Source organism: Aulonocara sp. 'chitande type north' Nkhata Bay, linkage group LG14, assembly GCF_057382095.1.
Source record: "Aulonocara sp. 'chitande type north' Nkhata Bay isolate Kocher_YH1m ecotype deep benthic linkage group LG14, A_spYH_male_GT1.1, whole genome shotgun sequence".
NCBI classification, from domain to species: Eukaryota; Metazoa; Chordata; class Actinopteri; order Cichliformes; family Cichlidae; genus Aulonocara; species Aulonocara sp. 'chitande type north' Nkhata Bay.
The window spans coordinates 25,203,702-25,217,893 of NC_141357.1; the positions used below are offsets into that span (position 1 = coordinate 25,203,702).

General features: G+C 40.1%; 1 protein-coding gene across 1 annotated transcript in view; it reads right to left on the minus strand.

Moving 5' to 3' along the window:
• schip1 (schwannomin interacting protein 1) overlaps positions 1-14,192 on the minus strand; it is a 230,695-nt gene that overhangs the window by 143,241 nt on the left and 73,262 nt on the right. The window contains exons 6-8 of the mRNA XM_086261768.1: positions 8,220-8,284; positions 7,353-7,424; positions 6,987-7,122 (exon numbers count right to left, since the gene is read on the minus strand). Of these exons, the coding sequence (XP_086117894.1) occupies positions 6,987-7,122; positions 7,353-7,424; positions 8,220-8,284 (273 nt within the window). The remainder of the gene's footprint in view (positions 1-6,986; positions 7,123-7,352; positions 7,425-8,219; positions 8,285-14,192) is intronic.

The window sequence follows — 14,192 nt, forward strand, 5'->3', positions numbered from 1 at the left end:
TGATCTTTCTTCTGTTTTCATCCCAGCACATTTTGACAGCACCAATTTATGTAAAGGAAGTTGAGAATGAAATTGGAAGGGGAAAAAAAGGGTGAAAAAATAGGGAGGGATGACATTTTATAAATAGAAGGCGGGCTAGAAAAACCCAGCAGCTTGTTCGCAAGTCTGATGTCATCCTGAAACCCTTTAATATTTAATTCAAAGTGTTGTGAAATTAAAAAGGCTCAAGGAGAAAAGGAAAGGGAGGCAAAATAGAAGGGACGCAGGGAGAAAGGTAGAGCGAGACAGATAAGAGAGTGTAATAAAAAAAAAAAGCAGCTCACCTCTCTTTTTAATTACAAATATGTTGATAATGAGCTATTGATTTAAAAGAAGAGGCCCTTGACTGGCATTATCAGACAGAAGGGGAAGGGGGGTGTTTACAAACTGAGAGTGTCCTCTACACAGCAACAACATCAGCGTGCCTGCAGATCTGGATAGGGTGTTCTGAAACTGTGTGCCTTTGAATCCAGATCGATAAAGTAATTGATAGTCAATAAAATGAATACCTTGCAGAGTAAACACTAGATCCATTTTGATAAAGGTTTTTTTTTCTGCTTACTGGACCTGGACTCCTCCCAGGTATTGGGTTAGTCTATCCCAGCAAAGCAGAACAGTGACCTCCTGTGGATTCTAATATACAACACAAATGCAACATGACGTCACACTGAAGCGAGGGCTGTTACCATTTGCAAACTACTGTTCTGCAAATACGTCAAAATTATTTAAACCCCAATGATGATCGTGCAGTTTGTGAACTCACGTATTTTTGATTTTTAGAATTTCACCTATCAAATAACTTCAACGTTTGACTAATTGAGAGTCGGTGTTCATTCAGTCCCACGTCCGTCACAGTCGCACACAAACACACGCATCGTGTCGAGAATGTCACATGGCCATAATATGCATTACACACTTCAGGGAGTGTATGATGTGACATGTCCCAGGTGAGAAAGGGCCCATGTTTGACTTGACATGCTGCTGGCAGGTGATTAACAGAGAGTCAGACCTCGGTGCCCTCCATTAGATATTATTACGCAGAAGGCTCCATCTCCCTTATACATAATTATAAGAGTCATATGAATGTCCTTCACATGTCTGCAGGGTGGTTGTAACACTGGAGCTGGAGCACATATTAGAGACTCAGATTGTTTTAAGTCAGTTTGACTTGGTTACAGCCAAGAAAACTCAGCAACGTTGAGATAAAGAACCAGACCGTCTCCGCACAAGACGGTGATGGACTGGTGCGGGGTCACTAATGATTCTGTCAATCAATACCATGGCTGGTGTGTCACAGCAGTCTTTTGCATCCTGTCAGGCCCATCACTCAGTGCACCTCAGACACAGTGAAGAGCCAGCACACACAGACCTACACGATTACTATGCGGCACATCTCATCTAGGTGAGAGATTATGACAAGAGGGATTATGTCAATGAAATCTGCAGCCCACAGACCCAGCATCACTCCCGAGGACTAAGAAAGAGTATAAACCCATGTGTAGGATACCTTTTCAATCAATTTCCTCCCTAATGAACTGCCTCAATGAGGCTTCAATAAACCTAAACTAATTCAAGGCAATCCTTAATCTCCTGACCTAGCCTTTTTGCATTGTCCCTGGTATTACAGTAACAGGATTGTAAAAGCATTGGCTCCAGATACACCCGTCCTCAAGTGACGAAGAGACTGGTGGGGGTTAGCATTAATTTCCAAAGCCTTATGTTTCATTTGCATAATTACCATAAATCAGTGCAGGGATGTTCTGGTCGACAGTAGAGGGGAACAGAGAAACGCTATTGGGAAAAGGAAATGTTTGGGAAGGTGACAGCATGCAAAAGACTGCTGACTTAGCGGGCAGTGTGGTGATTAAGGAATAACTGTGTTATTCTAAAAACAAAGTTAAGTATGTCGTGATGGAAACTGGAGTCCCCCCCCTGTATCAATCAGTGAATCATTTCGTTAAAATAATAACTTTTTTAAACTGCTGGAAAAATATCCAAATAGTTGGTAAGTATAACAGATAATTGTAACGTTTTTTTCACCTGTTCAAAGAGTTTAACATTGCAGGTGATGCGCTAAACTTTGATGCTCTTCAAGATAAATTGGGGATATTTGGCTTCAAAGAAACAGATTTGATTTAATTGACTTTGTGGCAACAGTTTCAGTAATGCTTTAAAAATATTCATACTTCATGCAGCATGAAGGTACCTTTTAGGGAATGCTGCACTATGAGCTTAATATACAGTAAATACAGCAGAATGAAGCCGCAGTAAACACGAGGGAGAGCCATTTATACAATAACAATACTGAGGTCTTTGGGTAATCACCATTCTACCTGTGTAACACAGTAGGTGATCTTTGCTGCTTTCCTCTACATACAGTAAAGAAAGGTTGACTTGTGCAGTAAACTAAAGGATCCGTCATTAAAACTATGTGAGCTCACTGACGGGGAAACTATTTGTATCCTGCACTGGATTAAATGGGTGAAACAAATGTGAGGGGTTAAATGCTTTGACACAGGGTACAGACTGTGCAGCCTGCTGGCTCAGTAATCTGCTGAAGTTCTTGTGCTTTGTGTAATATTGAATTTGAGTCATCTGCAGAGCAGTCGGGGTTATTTAAGGACAGCTACAAACATGCAAGAGGTTAAACCGAAGACCTAAATAGGTAGTGCTATATTGCTGAAAGATTAATCTCTCTTTGAAGCCATCTCCTACTTCATGCTGTACATAAAGAGCAGACAGTACAGTAAGCTCACAAAAGTTCCCTAAACTTTGCCTAACCTCTTTTATCTCTACTTCCAGGCCTCCACAGCTGCTGCTGCTGCCTGGTCTGATAAAGCCAAGAGAACAGTATGTGGGTGAGCAAATGATAAAAACAGACACTGAAACTGAGAAAGATCCAGGGACGCTCTGAGAGAGCCATTAAGACTGAGATGGAAAAAGAGAAAGACATAAAATACTCTAAGAACTAAATAAACTATCACATGAAAGGAGGAGGAGAGTGTTAAGAGAGCACTGATGGAGGGGGCAGAGATGGAGACATATGACAGCTGGCAGACAGAGAAGGCGGCACTCCTCTGCTCAGTTTCCCTGCACCTTAGCAGGCCAGATGGACTGAGTTGGCCCTCTGTGCCCTTCATAAGCCAACACACACACACACACACACACACACACACACACACACACACACACACACACACACACACACACACACACACACACACACAGAGTTTATATATTTAGTTATATTTTTCGGGAACACTAGCTTATTTCGTCTATTAAGGTAAATGACTATTCTCTGCCAAGTGGCATTGTACTATAATATGCTGGTTTCACACTGTGATGTTGAATTTATGTAAAAGTATTAGGCCTCTATGTACTTACAGAGTAATTACCGAGCAGTTAATTACTGTTGCAGTATTTGACTTATTATATTTCTGCTAGATCTTAAAGATGTTGTATTAATCTAGTATGTATTAAAAAGAAAACCCAATAAACTCGACTGTGATACAGGCCCTCCCTCTACTGTCAAAACTCTGCTACTACATTAAAGAGCATGGATCAGCACCAAAGTAAAGGACAGCTCCCACACTCCAAAACAGTCCCACAAATTACCTTAAAAAAAAACAAAAAAACAAGGAAGAAAACTGAACTAGAACCTCTATCAAAGCCCTAAAATTTTTAAACTTAAAAATAACAAACCTCTTGTTTAATTTTTAAGATCTCTGGATGTTTGTTTTCATTCTCATTTCTCCAGTAATTGAGCAACAACACTGCTAGAGGCATAAAAAACAGATTCAGCCAGTCCCAAAACAGTATTGATTGATGTCTGGTTATAAAAAGACATCTATCATCTAGACAGTCTAAAATTGAAGCTGCACTGGACTGTGTGTTCATGTGCCCGTGCCTGTGTGTGTGTGCGTGTGTGTGTACTTGCTGGTGGTCTGGCTAGCCGTGTTGATGCAGCACAATATTATGAAACAATAAAATGTAGACAGCTGATTCATGTCTCAGCATAAAAGCCAGAGTTTTGTTAGGTTCCCCTTTAATGAAACCTATAATTTCTGCCACCCTCGATGGCGTTGCCACACAGCAGAGGGATCGATCATAAAGAGAGATATCTAGAGCTGCTCGATTTTGCAGGATTGCCATGGCAATTAGTGAGCCAAGTTGCAGTGCGAAAAGTAATTTACACAGTAAAGTCACATGTCAACCACATCTTTCGGCTGAGAACAGTACACTCATCTCTCTTAAACACACACAAGGGTGGGGAAAAAAAAGAAAAACACCCACCCACACAGGCTGCAGAGTAATGCAGCAAGGTTTTGTCAAAGACTGATGTTGTAGTCACAAAGGTTAGAAACTCAATCACTTTAGCGATGGCTTCCACGTCACCGTGTCTCAAGACTCCATCCCGCATATGTGTGTGCGTGTGTGTTTATCCATGAATGTACAAACACCAATGTGTGCTGAGAATGATTAGCTGGGTCAACAGAAATGTAACAGGGCGGAGATGTCACAACCAGCTAAAACATTACCGTAAAGACAGGACGACTAAACAAAGGGAGGGAAAGGTCAAAAAGCGAGAGAACCTGTGTGAAGCGAGACAGCTTCAACATAATAGCGCAGATTTCGCTGGGCTATTGCGATCAATTCTCTTGAAATCACAAGAGAGCAAAAGCTGACTCTTCCTTTCTCACAGAGGAGGGCAGATCTACAACATCAGCACATTCAACCGGTGAAGCAACGTCTGTTTTTCATCCGCCTTTCCTCTCCGCCACTCTCCTCCGTCTCCCGTGACCTTAGGGTCTATTACACGCACGCTCCCGCGCTGTCTTTCTCTCTTGGTGATGATCATCTGGCCTTGTCAGCAGGTTGAAGTCACTGAGCTAAGCATTTCCCCGCCACATAAACGATGTCTCTTTTGTGTGTGTTTGTGTGCTGTTGTCGTGTGTACAAACTTGGCTGATGGCATTATACGCAAACATTCAGGATGGATGCGCGCGTATAACGTCATCAACCACCAGCTGCGAATCTTATAGGTCGCCTGACAGCTTCTAAGCCAGCAGATTGTATTTCTGTTCCACAGCACTCTGTATTCTCTTCACTCATAACCCACTCGACCCCCTTTTGTCCTCAAGAATCCAAATCCAAATCTTCTTCAGTGTAAAAGCTTTTCTCTGTAGTGACTGAGTGGACAAGTACCACCTAAGTGTGCTCAAATGCAGAACTCTCCCAGCCGTCTCTGAGATTTAACCTGCCTGTTGACTTCAGGCTCAGAGATTAGTAGAGGAGTGTACACACACTTGCTATTCAGCCAGAAGCCTGAAGACGACGTCAGTACAGAATTATAATGACCACAACAGAAGCAGTAGAGAAAATCCCAGGGATTTACTGTGGTCTGGTTAAATGGAAGATCGGAAGATGTGCTGAATGAGAATGGCATTTCGGCTGCTCTCTATTCTCAGCGTGCACTTGCTCTGAGAGTGTGTTTAAGAGAGACCACATCCCCGTATATTTACTCTTTGATAGCGGCTGGTTCTAAGTTTGCGGAGCAAATAAACTGGCTTTAAGATACTGCCCCCTTGTGGACATAAGTGGGACTACGAGCACAGTTTCACAGTCTCTACAAAAGGCTTGTCATAACTTGGAGCAACATATTAAAACACTGACAAGAAAAGTGAGAAAAATTTGTGAACTTTCTGTATTTATGTAAAAATAAAGTCTCATGTGAGAAAAAGAAGAAATCCAAAACACTGTTGTATTTTATCTAATAAAATTAAAATATACTGTTTGTTTCTACACAGCAAATTAAAGCAGAAAGAAAAACAATCAACACCATTCAATAAAACAAAACAGGAATGTGTAGGTCGAAGCTATTTTGACTTTGACTTTGACTTGTCGACTGATTTGGTTGCATATAGCTGGAAAGCATCAGAAAGTCAACACAGTGACTGCTTTTACTCACGCTGCTAAAATGACACAAAATACTAAACGAGGTAAACCACACACCCCAAAGTCACACCCAAAGGCTTAAAGCAGCCAGATAAGCTAACTAACATCTCTGCTCGTGTGTCTTTAACAAGACGGCACAAAGAAACCAAAGAAAGAAACCTTTACACAACTACACTGTAGAGAACACACAACATCTGGCATTCATCCCAGAGTAGTACAGTAGAGGGAGCCTAGTAATTATGAGTTACTTTGCTGCTCACCATGTTAAAGGGGAAATGAAATCCTACATGTCACGGTCCCTCCTAAGGAAAGGTTTGGTAATGCAGCAATGCAATATCCCTAAAACTCAAGTAAAACAACAAAGGTTTAAACAACTAAGTTCCACATTGAAGTGCGACCAAATTAGAGGCCAGACATTTTGCCTTCATAAAAATATATATGAACAAAAAGCAAAACTAGCTGAGCTGAATGAAAACATTGTCGAGCTTTAATCAATTCAATTCAGTTTTATTTATACAGCACCAAATTACTGCAGCAGTCCCCTCCAACATGTTGTAAAGTAAAGACCCTACCCTACCAATCTACAGATGCTAGGTTGAAGTTAGCGCTTCCAAAAAGTTTCCGTTATCAGTTATTAAATCCAAGCTGTTAATGGAAATGTGTAATGTGTCTGTTTGACTGCACTTCTGAAGCTCAGATAAGATCTTATGAACAAGTAGTGCAGAACAAACAGGTAAATCAAAAGGATTTTCTTTTGCCACTGTACTGTCACACACTTCTAACATAAGCCTGCATATAGTATTACATATTGTTAACATACAACACAAAACTACTGCACCAACCAACACGTGACTAACGGCAGTCATTTCTAGTCATTTGTCACACACACACGCTCAGACACGCAGCCTCCTCAAATGCTATCACACATGTAGCATGTTGTTTAAAGCCATACATTTGTAATAGAACATTTGCTTGACATGGGCGTGACTTACTGGGGTGCTGCCGTCTGACAGGGTCAACATGCTGATTGACATGCTCATCTTATCGGAGGAGGAGAGGGACGGTGGGGAAGGGCTCCTTTTCTCCACTTCCTGTCGCTGCAGGAAGTCACGCCAAGCCCGCTGAATACTGCATGTAAAAGATAAAGAAAGATTCATTTGAACTGTGACTCACTGAAAGCTACAGAGAGGTAAACAGGCACAAAAATTTTCAAATCTCATGAACGCAATGATGGAAATTAACATAATAGTAGTTATACACAAGAAATGAAGCACTTTATTAAATGTTTTTTTAATGACTGCAATTAAAACAAAAGTCTGCAAATGGCCCTTTTTTAGACAGATAAAAGAAATACTCACATCAACACCTTGTTCTCAATTGGTGGCAGGTTGACATTGATGTTGTTGTCTAGGTTCATAGTCAGGTGATTACTGAGCAGAAGAAAAGGGGAAAGGGGTAAAGACATTCAAAGAACAACAAACAGCACACACACAAAGACACACACATACATCCATACAGGTCCAGTCTACGTTATCAGTAATTAAACAGTGGTAAATCACTCCTATAGAGAAACTGCAGCAGAACAAGAGCAGGATAATCATTCTGTCTCTGTGCTTATTACTATAAGGTTTACCTAAGGTGTGATTTGATGCTGCAAAGGGGATAGAGATAACCCCCCCCCCCCGATGCTTCTTCTTCTTCTTTCCATTAATCTGCTAAGGACAACTGTTTCAGAGTGAAATAAATAAAACAGAAATTAACTGGATTAGCCCCTTGCTGATCGCTGACATCAGAATTCCTTACACAGGTGGCTTATGCAGCTTCTTCTTTCAATATGTTAAATTGCAGGTCTGCACCAGGGCTGCTGTCTGCAGCATCCTGCAGTTAGAAAATCTTGCGATGGAGGAGTTTCTGAAGAAATTCGAGCACAGTTTCATGGGTTTGCATGTGATGGTGGAGCTGCTGGGATGAGTGAGTAAACAGAAGCAGCCACAGTCTCGATTGAAAATATCAACCGTAACCTGATCGTCATTTGCTGAATCATTCACAAGTTAGTGTATCTGAAGAGGAAAACATGCGACTGAGAATACTGTGCATTAAAAACACACCATGATACTCTCGTATCATATTTATGAGTTAAAGTCATATTTATGAGTTAAAGTCATAAATATAAATATATAGGACTACTCTGGGTCGGTTATGTGTGCACATATAACCAAACTCACCTGTGCAGCTGGAAGCCTTCATTATTAACATGCTTGTATCCACTCTGGAGGCTCTTGAGATGAATCTGTGTAAGAGATACACAAGAGGGACAAATACAGAGTCAAGCAGCTGGGAACAGGAGGAGGAGGAGGCGATGAGATGAGAAAGATGAGAGGAGATCCCAGCATTTTGTGTGTGCGTGCACAATTATGAATGAATGTGTGCCAGATGTGTGATCATTGTGCTGAGATCAGGGACCCCTGAGGGATGCGGTTTGGCAGCATTTTGGTTCACTTAAATGTTTTCTTGAGAAGTTAGTAAAGTAAGCTTTGAAAAAATTGGGCCATCTGAGCTGGCTCAGCATTTTCCAGGCATTTGGATCAGAAGCACACAGAGAGAAAGAGAGAGAGACCAGGGCAGAGCAAATAAGTCGCAAAGGACATCATTGATGTAGCAATGGCACAGCTGTACAGATGTGCCAATCACATTGGAGATTAGAGCAGTAAAACTTTACTCCTCTACTAAAATTACTTTTAGCTCCATCCTCCAGTCCTCGCCAGCTGCTCTCCTCCCCTTGGCTCCATTCTTGAGTTTTAATAGTGCTTTATAATGAGGACAGGCCTGCCTCTACATAATTGAACATACTAATTCAATTACAAAGGAGCAACAATGTTTAAGTGGAGCATTTCTTCCTGATGAGCCAAGCGAGTCGCATCAGGGCACCAAGCATCTATCAGCGTCATCCCAATGTATTTGTGGATGTGTGTTTATGGGCAAACTTCAATTTTATTTGGCTATTATTGTTATTAATTCATTACTGCATAATGACCTATGCACGAAAGAATATATTGCATCTATTAAATAGCAAAGTGGGCTGTAAAGAAACCTGCACAAAGAAATATTTTTGCAGCTCGCACATGTATGACCACACTAAGACAAATCACCACACTCAAGTGGTTAGCTGATGCTTTGGTTCAAGGTGTTTAATATTCATTATATGTGTTGATATATAAGTTCCCCACTTAATAACTATGCAAGTGTCCTGTCCTTCTGAAGTGTTACTTACACAAACGTAGTACATAAATAGTGCATTTAAAACAGTGTAGGAACCACTGTCTTACTATATTATAGAACTAGGCTTATAAAAATATCTTGTTTGGCTGTTTGCTTAATTTCAGTGTGACAGGCAGTGTTGTTTTTTTCTCATTTCTCTGCCTCCCAGAAGGAACAAGCAGCTCATTAGGCAGAATCAAGGACTTTGACTAGTGATCAATGACTGTTTCAAGAAGCTTTTTCCTCCCCTTCTCTTTTTTTCCCACTTTGTCTTTTCCTCTCCGTTTACTCAGATGAAATAAGGTTCACTGAAAGCACAACTGCAGCTCCACTGAACCCAGACCTCCCTGAACTGTCATTTGTTTTGAGAGCCGGTGAAGTCACCTTTGCATTTCCAAATTCCCTGGAAAGACAGTAGGTTTTATGCTATAGAATCCACCAGTTTCACAGATAGAAATCCAATTAAACACTTTCTCTCTCTAGAGAAAGAGATACCAGAGAATTAAACAACATGATGTAGAGATAAGCAGAGTATAAATGAGTAGAGATGTGTGTGTGTGTGTGTGTGTGTGTGTGTGTGTGTGTGTGTGTGTGTGTGTGTGTGTGTGTGTGGTTTTGAGTAATAGAGGTGCTGGGAGACTGAATGAGGCGATCATTTCAATTTCCCCTTCGAGTTACTGATGGTACTGTCACAAGCCTGACCAGACAAACTGTTAGCCAACTTCAGCACACACACATACGCACACACTTACAAGCACACAAGGAGGCACTAACATAGAGACATGCGTCACAAACATTAACACAAGCTGACACACAGAATTGAATCCTTATTTATTGTTTTACTGAAAAGAAGAAAGTACAACTAAAACTAATTAATCAGCATGCAAACTGAAAAGTTTAGTGCAAGAATAGTCGTGTTAAATGGGTCGTAACCTCACTCAAAACATAGAGAATGACACTAAACAGTAAAAACATGTGTTTGCCTTACACTGTAAATGTCCATAGAAACATACAGCTTCTCACACATTCATCAGTAATACTGAACAATACACACACACACACACACACACACACACACACACACACACACACACACACACACTAGTATGTGCAAACTCTTAAATTGAAATGATATTTATCTATAATTATTTTTGTTAGGAATTCATTTTAAAATTTGTATTTTCTAAAAACATCTAAAAAGATAGTAAAACACATTATTACGTTTTTATTAAGATGCCTAATTACCATTTTTTATTTGCATTCAATAATTTGTTGAATTTCATTTTTAGATTTAAAGTTTATTTCCGTACTTAGCATAACAATAGATCAACATTAAGTTATTTAAAAAGGTGTAGTTTATTTACGGTAAATTGCATTTAAGTATTTGTAGTACCTCATCCTTCACGTCATTTTTCTCATCACTGTTTTTTGATCCTTGCTTGTGCGTATGGGAGGTTGAAAAACAAAAACTGCAACGCAAACATCAGGAGTGCGTTATTCATCACTTAAACACAATCCTGAACTCAGGGGGACATTTACATTGACTTTAATACATGGTATTGATTTTAAGACCTGTAGCAGTAAACATTTTGCAGTTACTGTGTACCAAACCAAAAGCTCAATGTGCTATTATAAGAATTTATTAGATCCTGCTATCCGTACCTGTATCTTTCCATTCTGATCTGCATGGAAAACCACTATCCCAGTTTTAGAGAAGGAATACCAAAAATGTACCGGAACATAAACCAGAGGTTTGCATAATTTAGTGGCAGAGTCGACAGAAAATCTATAGTCATTTTAGGCTTTGGCAGTGCCAAGCAGGCTTGTATTGATTGGTGTGAGTGTTTGTGTATATGTGAACCTGTGTATTGGTGGATTTATGGTAAAGTCAGGCACAGTAGAGAGAGGATGGAGTAGGGAGGCAGGGAGAGATGCTGATGCAGAAGAGACCTTGAACTCCCAGGAAATAACAACAGAGGAAATAGAGCTAAAGGCAGCCAAATACAGACCACAAGACCTGTTTCATTATCTTCCCTTCCTTCGCCTCCTCTCTCTATCCCCACTGCTTTCTTCCTTCATCAGTCTTTTCTCCTTAACTCAACTTTCCGAGAAAATAAATGAAAATAAAACAAGACAGGCACAGGGAGGCAATGAGAAGAGAAAGCACACAATTAGTGGAGATGATAAAGAGGAAAGTCAGCGATTTAATCACACTGTGAGAAATATACTGGCATTAGGAATAAGGACAGACAAAGCAGAGTGCAGTGGACTAGTAGTTGTTTTGGAGGTCTTTTTTGTCGTGTGTGTACGGATCTATGTAAAGATCAATCAATAGATGAAAATACAGGTATACACTTCACCTGAAATGGTATTGAGAATTGGTCATAGGGCCATTAAGAATAAGCTTGACAGGACATGTCAAAAACGACGGATGGGCAGAAAGTGTCTAGGAAGGCCAAATGCATTCAATATTGACACCCTTTACTGGCAACTCTGAACTAAGAGTTTGAGCTCTTGCCCTTCAGATTGTAGCTATCATGACAGAACACTACTTACTCATAATCACCCAACCATCCATTCATCGTTTATCTTTCTTTTTCAGGCACTTATCCAACTTTGGGTTACAAAGGGCTGGAGCCTATCCCAGCTGTCACAGGCCAAGAGGTACTCAAGGGACTGGTTAACAGTCACTCACATGGCTACACATTTATTATATATTTGGCTTTAAAGCTTGGCCACAGCTACTTGCGGAGTGTGCATCCTGGCCATATGAAGGGGAAAGACTTATAATTAAACTCTTCTTAGTTCAATGGATGGTTTGTTTCCCACATGCAAAGTTTGGTGTTTCAAACTAAATTGCACAGGCTGAAAGATGTTCAAACAGCTGATTCATGTTCTGTAATATCCAAAATTTCTGATTAACAACCTGGGAGTGTTTACATTTTTTTTAAACAGGCAGTTTACCATAACCCTTCTTATTATATCATGGGCTCAAAACCAATTGTTAAAATGTGTTTTAAGGTGGTATTGACAGGCTGGTTTGTGGTAACTGATGCTACACATATTACATTGTTTTTTATACTTTTTATTGCTTTTATATAATTATTTTAGTGTTTTTTGTTTTGCTTTTACAATATTGTTTTTCTGTGTTACAGTTCTCTGTGGAGTTCCTGCCTTATTATCTTGTTAATACTTTAATACCTGGCTGCACATCACATTTTCTAAAATGGGACTATAAAGAATGGCTCTACCTGACATGAATTGAAACATAAAAATGACTATAGAAGGCTTTGTGGTGATGTTTGTGTTGTTTTGCACACTGGGAACAGAAGATTAATCAATCAGAAGTGCTGTATATTTAAGGTAATTTACATATTTTGCTCTTTTATATTGGATGTTGCATAAACGTGCTCTCTCACTGTATGAAAGAAAACTAGACAGCCATGACTTTTCTCTTGAAATGATGTAGTTGGAAGTTGCTGAAGGTATTAAAGAAGAAGAAAATTGGTGAAAGGTTCTTTCTTGGCAAAGGAAAGAAGGGATGTGGAGGCGGAAGAACTGGCCTGTGTGCTGAGAAAGAATTAAGCTGGACCAAGGCCAACTAGCCAGAGCAGCACGGAGAAGAGAGAAATGGCCTTCCTGGGAAGTGGCCTTCATCTCTCCTGTACGAGTGTAAATCTGTCTCTTGTACCTTGACTGATCCATTAACACATACTAACACTTACACACGTGTCTTGCAAACTCAATCATCCAGGTGAGGAAATCCCAAAAAGTTGATTCTTCAGTCTCATAAAGACGAGATGGAGCATGAGATTGTCTTTCTGAGACTGAAGAAGTCACTTTAGATAAGTACCGAAATGCTTTTCACAACGAAAACGCTACGTCCAGATGAATAGAATCAATGTTTTGGGATTCACACACGTGATTTAACCAGGTAATCACGGTCAGTTTAAATGCTCAAATCATAGATCAAAATTAAGTAATTAATTAAGACAAAGCAGGATAAGCATATTCAATTAAATGAAATCACAACAGACAACACACATTTGTGTAGAATAAATAGAACAATGTGCTTCATTGCTGTCATAAAAAAGGAAAAACTCAGAGTGCTAGACAGTTTTGTACTATATTAATTATGACTGATAAAGTCATAAAACTGTTGGTTCAAGTGAAGCCAAGATTAAGTATATTACACAGGATAATTTGTCAAAAAAAATAAAAATATTGTCAAAGCTCGATGTATGTTTTTTGTTTTTGATGTACTGCAGACTGTGTCCCTCTAATGGCTGTGTAGTAATGGTATAAAACAGTAATTGAAATATTAGTCCAGTGCTTGACTGAACACACATTCATATTAATTCAATCCCAGAAACTGATGTATGACTGTGTATCTATCAACAATATGTCAGCCACCAAGCAAACAAATAACGACATGCATAAATTATTTCCTGCTAAATCTAGCTGGAGGTTCCCCCAGTTTAATAACCTTGAGGCTAGGAGTTATTCCATTCACCTTTCAGCCAAAAAGCTGTCATGATGTGGTCTTCCACTGATGGTAACCTAACTAATTTAAATACTGTCATACCATCTGCGGTGCTACACAGACCCCTCCCTCTCTCTCTCTCTCTCTCTCTCTCTCTCACACACACACACACACACACACACACACACACACACACACACACACACACAAACAGACACGCTAGCCAAAGAGCTTGGAGGCAGCTTCTATCAGTCAAACCTCCCTGGGGTTCTTTGGCCTAGCCAGCCAGCCGGCGCCATCTCTGCCATCAGGCTCACATCCTCATCGCTCTCTTCTGCCACAGGGACACAGAACCTGTCGGAACACCCTGCATTTGTGTGTAGGAGTGATAGCAAAACCTGAGAACAGGTGCTGTTATCTCTAGCTATTCCTGACAAGGCACTGTGTCTTATTGCTT